At 37.8% G+C, this 9,314-nt stretch overlaps 1 protein-coding gene across 2 annotated transcripts in view; it reads right to left on the bottom strand.

The window, feature by feature from the left end:
- Nucleotides 1–3,901: 3,901 nt before the first annotated feature.
- LOC107700764 (syntaxin-12-like) overlaps nt 3,902–9,314 on the bottom strand; it is a 9,825-nt gene continuing 4,412 nt past the window's right edge. The window contains exons 6-10 of one of the 2 annotated variants that reach the window (XM_016502577.1): nt 8,992–9,035; nt 7,933–8,038; nt 6,678–6,750; nt 5,056–5,138; nt 3,902–4,907 (exon numbers count right to left, since the gene is read on the bottom strand). In XM_016502577.1, the coding sequence (XP_016358063.1) occupies nt 4,815–4,907; nt 5,056–5,138; nt 6,678–6,750; nt 7,933–8,038; nt 8,992–9,035 (399 nt within the window). In that variant the 3' untranslated portion in view covers nt 3,902–4,814. Of the gene's footprint in view, nt 4,908–5,055; nt 5,139–6,677; nt 6,751–7,932; nt 8,039–8,124; nt 8,169–8,991; nt 9,036–9,314 lie in introns of both variants that reach the window. The other variant, XM_016502569.1, reaches the window with a different exon arrangement.

The following is a 9,314-nucleotide window of genomic DNA, read 5'->3' as shown; positions in this document are numbered from 1 at the left end:
AGGGTTGGAACTAAAATCTGCAGGAAGGTAGCTCTCCAGGAACAGAGTTGGCTCCCCTGTGCTACAGAATGTACTGACAGATTTGGCTTTGTTGCCAAAGCATGCCCACCGCTCTGCACATTTTCTGTCTCCCTTATCTGACACACTCAGTTCAGTTCATGAAACTTTTTCCTTATGAGCTGATGATCAGAATCAGCTGTTAAATAAGGGACATGCAAAATGTGCAGAGCAGGGGTCCCCTTTTTTAAATTGTTTTTTTCTGTCTAAAATGACGAACAACATCAGAGGGTTAAGAACCACTGCATTAGTATGAACATCAGTGGATACTCCAGGGTCTAGTCCTAAATGCTGCCCTCAGCCTACAGTCTGGTGGATTTCATGAATGCGCATGAAGAACGTCACAAGATGTGTCAGATTCACCATTTGGGAGAGAATCCAAAGAGGCCAAAATGACTGCAGTGGTGCTAGAGCTGGAGCCGTTGCTTGGCCGGGGCTAGCACCTACTCCACTGACTTGGTCTGTTGTGAAAGCTCTGCCCACCTATATCACGGGTTCTCTTGTTCGATACCAACAAGGTTTTGGGGTTGGTTTGGTACCAGGCTTTGAGCACTGGTCCAGGGTTTTTGGTTTGGAATAGCACAACCTGGTACAAGATTGAGCAAAAGCTTCAGCACCAGCCCCAATGGAAACTAGTAGATGAGGTCCCAGAAGATCACTACTGTGACAACCCAACATAAGGGGCTTTCGCACCACGTAGTTCTAAGAATTCAATTCTAGGAACTAGCCAGCATGGTGGTTCCAAGACAACCAATTTCCCCCTCGGGCCATTTTCCTAGTTGAGTTCCAGCAGGAACTCTGAAGCAGATGTCGGCGACGTCTTTATTCGCGACATTTGAATGGAGGACACCATGATCAGAGCTGTGTTAATTGTGTCTCATGGGTTTCATGATAACGGCAATGGAATGTAAACGCACAATTTATGCAACTGAAAGAGCACAAAAATCTGACTTAATCTCCTATGACAACTTGCAGGGTTACATATCATTGAGCTTGGGAAAAGAACACAACGGTTAAGACAACAGGCAGACAAATACCATTATAGCTGTTTTTCATGTTCGTGGGATAACTATTTTTTCACAGCTTTTTAAAAATGCTGGGTAGCCGGTGTTTCGTATGTGTTTGGCCAATTAGCGTACACTTACTGCGGTGTCCTGCGGTGCCAACACACCAAAGAGCGAGAACTTCTGCCAATAATTCTAGGAACTATGAAAAGGTTCCTCTGGTGCGAAAGCCCCTATAGCTCCTTTTTTATTGCTTAAAATAGACTTAAAACCTTAAACACTTGTCCAGGGCTAAAGAGAATGTCTTTAGGGTGCTTTCACACCTGTAGATCGATTGCTTTGTTCCGAAACAGGGATTAAAATTATTACAATGTTGCTTTTTATTCTTGGTGGGGTTCGCTTTCACACGGCAAAGTTTCTAAATGGACCAAATTTGTTAATACAAGTGACGCGCGAGTAAACTGTTCTCTCGTTGGTCAAAGTTCCACTGTTTATTTTCCGGGATTCCACTTAGATTGCTGTCACGGCTGTCAACCATCAGGATGGAACGACAACAGCTTCGCGGGCTTATTGTTGTTGTTGTTTTTTTTGTAGCTGTCGTTATATTAATTCATCATTTTGAGCAGGAGTCCAGGATTCATCTGGAAAACATTTTTAAAATGCCCCTACTACGAAGAAGAGCAACAAGACGGCATTATAAAATGAAAAAGTGCGCTTTGATTGTGAATGGCGAAGACATGCTCACCCACAGACATTCACAGGTTCATTTTGAGGTATTAGCAAAACAACAAAGCTAATGCTTTTCACGGAACTTACGTAATTACCCATCATACATTGTGATATAGCCTGGTTCGTTGGTCCGTTGGATCGGATTGCTTTCTCACTACAACCGAACCGCTCCAGAGTTAATTTTCAATCAAGCCAAGACCACCCTGATCAGGCGATCTCGGACCGATTGTTTTGGCGTGGATCCGAGCGCGATTGCCGTGTTCACATATGCCCAAATGAACCGAGCTAAGGGGGAAATGCGCCAGGTTCCGAAACAACGGGCCAGGTGTGAAAGCACCCTTAGAGTATAGGATTTGGGCAAGTTTGGTACCAGAGTTGAACTGGCCTAGATTGAGGAAGAGAAAACAGCCTTTGACTGTTGTTTACTACCTCTCAGTAATTACTCAATCCTGAATATTCTGTTCTGAATTTCCAGAAAAGACAAGTCACCTGTTCTTGGTGCACTCACTAAAGTAGATCAAACAAGCGAGCACTCTGGGCTCATGGTGACAGCTCAGCTGTAGGTTTGGAGCCAGATTAAGCAACAGATGCACATGAGAGCCGAAAATCAAAGTCTTGAACCGTATCCATACCCATTAACCAGCCTGATGAATCCCACACCATTTCCAGGATTCGTTTGAGGATGCAGCCAGCTATGGGGAGCATGAAATGAGGGACATGAGCTATGAGCAGCACTGATGGGAAATCTCAGACCAGGTTGGTCTGAGAGGTTTTATCAATGTCTTCCCTGCAGCAGGCAGCGCTGTGTAACCAAGCCAGGAATTCCCCCTGCTGTATCATTTCACAGCCTTGTGTTCTGCTTCATTTGAATTTTACCATGTTCATACCTGCTAACCTGACCAACACTGCAAGCAGGGCCAATCATTTAGACAACCGGTGATGCTCTTCGATCTGTAATCATATTCATCCAATTTAATCACACTGGACATATAATAACACAGATTCATAGCTTGCAGAGTAATTACTATATTTTGCAAACATCATTCACTGACTACAAACTAAGAGCAGAAGAACACACAGCATTTATATAATAAAACTGTGTTTTCATAACTATCAGTCATTTGACTGCAAAGGGCAAGCTGCTCCTTGGCATTAACCACTGACTGCTCCACCACAGAATGTGAGCAACGCATCCATCATGATCTCTGGGTTCGCGCAGAGGCTCAGTCAGAATAATATTGAGTCAGATTATGAGGAGAATTAAAGGTTAGTCATTTCGTTAAACGGCAGCAAATAATTTGGGTTTAAGCATATGTATTTACTTCTAAGAGTTAAGCTAACATTACTATTTCAGGTCCAACGGAAAGCTGAACTTTGTTAGAAGGAATTCTAAAATAATCACACTGGTAGCAGTTTGCTTTGTAACATACTACCTAACTTTGTAACAAGTATGAAAGTACCATTTCTAAAAATAAAAAAAAAAGAATGCACAGGACAAAAAAGACATACATGATAGCAATACTTGGCTGGTACTGTGGGTTATACCCTCAGTAGAAACAATGTCTTAAATCCCCAAAACTTGTTTTACACTGACATCTGCTGTTGAGTCTATAATATTTCTATTATGAGCATGCATACCTGAATGTATACAGCAATTACATTTGCCATGAAATCAGGGTATTGCTATGAATTTGCCTGAATGGTTAAGCACTTTTTATGCATCTGCTAAAATGTACCAGTTAGTTGTTTCTGGGTGGCTTCTTATTATTGTCCACCAGATGACATTTCTGGATCAAGTCTGATCCATTAAAAACCGGCCCTCAAAAAGCCACAGCATTTGTGGTTTCATTCATGTCTAAAGCCAAAACAGTTACACTAGTTGCCTGGCAAAGTTTGGCTATTTTTAATGGTAAGCCTTGAGGGTAATAAACTTTAATTAGCACACACAACCAAAGCCAATCAACACACTGCAGAGAACACTGGGTTAATATAGTGTACACGGTGTACTTTCTGAAATATATAGCATATCCTGACTGCTCACATTCACAGTGCTCATTTCACCACTGCTAAATGTGGCGTCAACATTTCTAAGAGAGAATCAGAAAGGCAGGTTTGATTAAGACACTATTTCTTTACTCACATACTCATAGAAGTCATATAAATCAATTTTTAAAAAAGAAAAGGGACAATCCTTTTTGCATGTTCTAAAAGTATGGGTGCAAATCTTTTTACATCATTTTTATGTACTGTGCAGACTTTTAATGTTGTAATATACAATTCAATTTCAGCCATAATATTGATTACGAGTTCTTATACAACACATTTACAGCTATATGACCACCATATAATAGACCTGTATAATAAACCTATCAGTTAACACCGGTAACAGTATTGAAACTGAAGTTGAGAAATGTTTGAGCTTTAGGTATCATTGCTGCTTCATATTTGCAGTTCTACTAGTCTACTGGTTTACGGTATTAATAACATGGTGTCTAATGTACGATTAATTTTGCAGCTCATCTAAGCAGTTTGTTGTTAACCTTTGGAGTGACTTGACAAATCTGAAAGAGTTGAAATGTACAATGTACGAAACATCTAAAGCCAAAATTATATTACAGTAAGATGTAAAAAAAAATTCAGTCATCAAAATGTAATTTTTACATCTTATCGCAATCCAATGAAATTCTCAAAATGAAATAACCTGGATTTATTAAGAAATGTAAAGTAGTGTTAGTGCTAGAAATATATCACAAGAATCAATTATATCACTTTTTCCCACCCCATCCGAGAGCTCATCCTCCTTCATTAAGAACTAAGTGTCCGGAGGGGAGAGTCTAGGGAATGTTACATTCGCTTAAGCCACTTCATACTGTATCTAACCCTGCAAAACTACAGAGATGGACCTACAGGTGCTGCTGAGAGCCTTTGACCTCCCTTCCCATGTGGATGGCACTGGGTTTGCGAGCGAGAAAATAAATTAAATAAAGAAATGAGAGAAAAAGGGGAAGGGTAGAGGAAGGATCTTCACTTTGTCGACGCCCAGATGATAAGGGCGATAACACCGACCAATAAGGCAAGGACCACTGCCAGGATGCACATCTTCTTACGAGACTTTTGCTACAGTGAAAGACAGAAAATAGTCTCATTATCTTTAAATATGTATGCTACATGCATGGCTTTGGATTCTACCATCTCGCCACATTTTTGATACACATCTAAAATGCCATAGCTGTGTTTGTGTGTACTGCTGAAGCTCTTGCTGTACCTGATAGTGAGATGCTCTCTGGAGCTGCTCAGCTCCTCTCTCCACATGCACTTCTGCACTCTCCACATTAGCCTCTATGCTATCTGTAATCACACATAGTTATTTGATTACAGGGTGTTTTAGACGATATGACAACTTTATGTTAAACATACTCAGTTTACACTATTAACAGATATAAGTGCATTTCTTGATTCAGATGCTTTGACAGTAAACTCAGATGTGTCATATAGCCATTTAAACCTGTAATGCTTAAAATACGAAATAGTCAGAATGTAATGGAACAGTTTATTATTCCATTTAGACAAAATAAATAAATGAGAATATGGAGCTCATACTTGAGGAGGGAAAAAAACATACCAATTTTATTCAGAGGCCTAAACCCAGGAAAAATATACACATATTAACATGTTTTTTTTTCTAAAAAATTATGTATGGATAATCAAGTAAACCTAAGTTGCTTCAGTCCAGTAAGTGTTCATCCTGAAGTATTACTAACAATATAAAAGTTATATTTACTTAATTAAAAAAAGGAACGTTTTCACAGCACAAAGACATGTGAACCATGACCTGAAAGTTGAGGAACATATTTTTCCCCATGTTGACAATTTAGAGGCCTTAAAAATTGGCATATCAAATATGACAGTGTAAGCTTGATTCTACAACGTTGTAGGGTTAACCTGTTGAATGCAAAAAAAAAAAAAAAAAAAAAAAAAATATATATATATATATATATATACAAAAAAAAAAAGTTTGCATGTGTTTATGGTTGAGAATATGGAGCTCATACTTGAGGGGGAAAAAAACTTCAAATTTTTACAGAGGCCCAAACTCAGCAAAAATATGCATATTTTAACACGTGTTTTTTTTCTAAAAATTATGTATGGATAATCAAGTAAACCTAAATTGCTTCAGTCCAGTAAGCGGTCATCTTGAAATACTACTAACAATATAAAAGTTATATTTACTTCATAAAAATCAGTAAAGTTTTCACAGCACAAAGACATAAGAACCATGACTTGAAAGTTGAGGAACAACAGTTTTCTAAAGAAAAGTTTTGATCATGTTGACAATTTAGAGCCCTTATAAATCTGCATATCAAATATGACAGTGTAAGTTTAATACTACAACGTTATATGGTTAACCTGTTGAATGCACACTAAATTTTAAACACCGCTAATAACCTAAAAATTCTGCCACCATTTCACAATCACCACCACATCGTTCCAAATCCATATGATTTTAATTGTAATTATATGGGAAAAAACGTCAAGTATATTCTTTAATAAATTGCCTTTTGTGCTCCATAGAAGAAAGTCATACAGGTTGTGAATAATGCATGAAAAAAAAAAGACAGAATTTTCATTTTTGGCTGAATTATCCCCATTACCAGAGGTGTGGTGAAGTATAGGTCCGGGATCTCCAACGCTGCTCCTGGAGAGTTACCTTCCTACTGACTTTGGTTTCAAACCTGCTCCAACACACCTGCCTGTCATTATCAAGTAACTCTGAACACCTTGATTAGCTGTGTTTGATTGGGGTTGGAGCTGAAATCTGCAGGACGGTAGCTCTCCAGGAGCAGGGCTGGAGACCGCTGGTATAGATTAGAGACAGATTGTACTCACCGATCATTTCACCCTGATCATGGATCATCACTGCAAGATCCTTGAAAATCTGATTCACATCCAAAATGTCCGACTGGAATCACAGCAGGGGTGCAAAATTACAGACAACAGCACAGAAGTGTAATTTATGAATAGAGAAATGCACTGTATTTTAACAGCAGGGGTAAACAGGGTCAATGTAGTGTATAATGACAGCTACTGAAGATCCTCCTAATGGCTAACCTTAAGAGGGTATTTTGCATATATACATTACATGTCAAAAGTTTTGAATAATTTTTGTAAGAAGACATTTTCTGATTTGGTGCTGAAGAAATATTTCTTATTATTAATGCTGAAACGAGTTTTTGCTACTTAATATTTTTGTTGAAATCATGAAACATTCGAAGGTTTGGGGTAGGGATGTAAATTTTCTATCGTTTCCATGATCGATCGTCGTTTAAATTAACGATCAATTAATCGATTAATCGTTAACCTTAATGCTGCATAATGCGTCTATGCAGCCCGGCATGACAGGATGTGCAAAAGTTACTAAAAAAACCCCCCCCGCTTTCTCACCCGATTTAAAGGGGATTTAGTCTGAATAAAATGCTAGTAGCAGGATTGTAAAATGCATAGATGTGATTATGATCATTTGATAAAATGAAGAGAGCTTGTTTGAGAGCATTTTACAGGTGCATCTCAATAAATTAGAATGTCGTGGAAAAGTTCATTTATTTCAGTAATTCAACTCAAATTGTGAAACTGTGTGCACTGAATTTATTTAATACACGAGTTTCACAATTTGAGTTGAATTACTGAAATAAATGAACTTTTCCACGACATTCTAATTTATTGAGATGCACCTGTATATATATATATACTAAAGATACAAAAGAGTTTCTTTTAAATTACATTACATTTAGCACTAGCAGACGCTTTTATCCAAAGCGACTTACAAATGAGGACAATGGAAGCAATCAAAATCAACAAAAGAGCAATGATATGCAAGTGCTATAACAAGTCTCAGTTAGATAAAGTTATTTAGTTAAATTGTAATTTTACTGTATTTTTCATCAGATAAAACCAGCCTTGTTGAACATAACAGACTTCTTTCAAAACATTTTAAAAAATCTTATTCCAAACTTTCGACCGGTAGTTTAAGTTCTTCAGCACTTTCTGTTTCAAACACAGATACTCTGAGACATTGATTAGGCAAAAAAGAGGAAGAATGGAATGTGTGTGGCAGGCAGTGTGGGAAGGAAAAGAGGAAACTAACCTCAAGTTGTTGAATGGCAGTTTCTCTTTCTTTAATGAGCTCCAGGTCCTCCTCTGTTATGGCCACGTCTTCTGTCTGAGTGGTGGTCTTACCCCAATCATCATTACTGCACACACAAACACACGCAGAATGTTTTCAGCTCTAATGCTTTTACTCAGCGCTGGGAGCTCATAAACAGGGACTGAGACTTACTTTTCAAAGGAGACCAGCTGCTCTTCATGACCTCCATCTTCAGCCTGCAGTAAATCACAACACAAAACTACTTCACTCAACAAAACATACTGAATAGTACTGTATGAATGAATATCTGAAACATTAAAAACATAAAACAGCATCAGCATCCTATTTTACTAAGTGACGCTTCAAGGGAATCAGAATAGTCATAGGTAAAATGTAATAAAAATAGGGCAGAATTAATTTTATCCACTGGGTATCACTTGAATGGCGTAAAGTAGACGTTCCAGAATGGACAGAAGCTTGATTTCAAATATTATATTCAGTAAAAAAAAAAAATTTTGGGATAAGTCTTTTTGATTCGATGGAAATTAGGGTGTGCAATATGACAACATTAGATTGTGAATGATTAAAATGTCTCTACAATCTGTTTATACAGAGAGAATGTTATTACAGTGCACATTTTCATCAGTTGCAGTTCTAAGGCTTGTTTTTATTATTATTATTATTATTATTGTTTTTGATTATCATCTCTATCACAGTTACATTCAATTGACACTGAAGTTCTTCACCAACACAAACATTTATCATTTGCATGTGTTTTAAAGCCTTGCCAGTAAAAAAAACATACAATTATGTCAAAAACACAATGTTCACATAAACACAGCAGTGTTTCCCACAGACTTACACTCAATGTGTGGCGGCACTTTCCCGGGGGAAATATAGGCTATATAAATCAGCAGACGTGCTGATTGAAAATGCACATTCATTCTCTGCACACACACACGCACACACACACACACACACACACACACACACAGAATGCTTTCAGCTCTAATGCTTTTACTCAGCGCTGGGAGCTCATAGACAGGGACTGAGACATACTTATCAAAGGAGACCAGCTGCTCTTCATGACTTCCATCTTCAGCCTGCAGTAAATCACAACACAAAAACACTTCACTGAAGAGTACTGTATGAATATTGGAAGCATTAAAAACAAAACAGCATCAGCATCCCATTTTACAAAGTGACGTTTCGAGGCAATCAGAATAGTTATATGTAAAATGTAATAAAAATAGTGCAGAATTAATTTTAGCCACTGGGTACTGCTTGAATGGTGTAAAGTAAATATTACAGGATGGACAGAAGCTTGATAATAATATAAAATAATATAATATATTATAATAAATAATAATATATTTTATTCA

This window comes from Sinocyclocheilus anshuiensis, unplaced genomic scaffold (assembly GCF_001515605.1).
Source record: "Sinocyclocheilus anshuiensis isolate Anshui unplaced genomic scaffold, SAMN03320099.WGS_v1.1 scaffold1383, whole genome shotgun sequence".
In the NCBI taxonomy this organism is placed as follows: domain Eukaryota; kingdom Metazoa; phylum Chordata; class Actinopteri; order Cypriniformes; family Cyprinidae; genus Sinocyclocheilus; species Sinocyclocheilus anshuiensis.
Note: the sequence above shows the minus strand (reverse complement) of the source record. Positions and strands in the feature narration are given on the sequence as shown.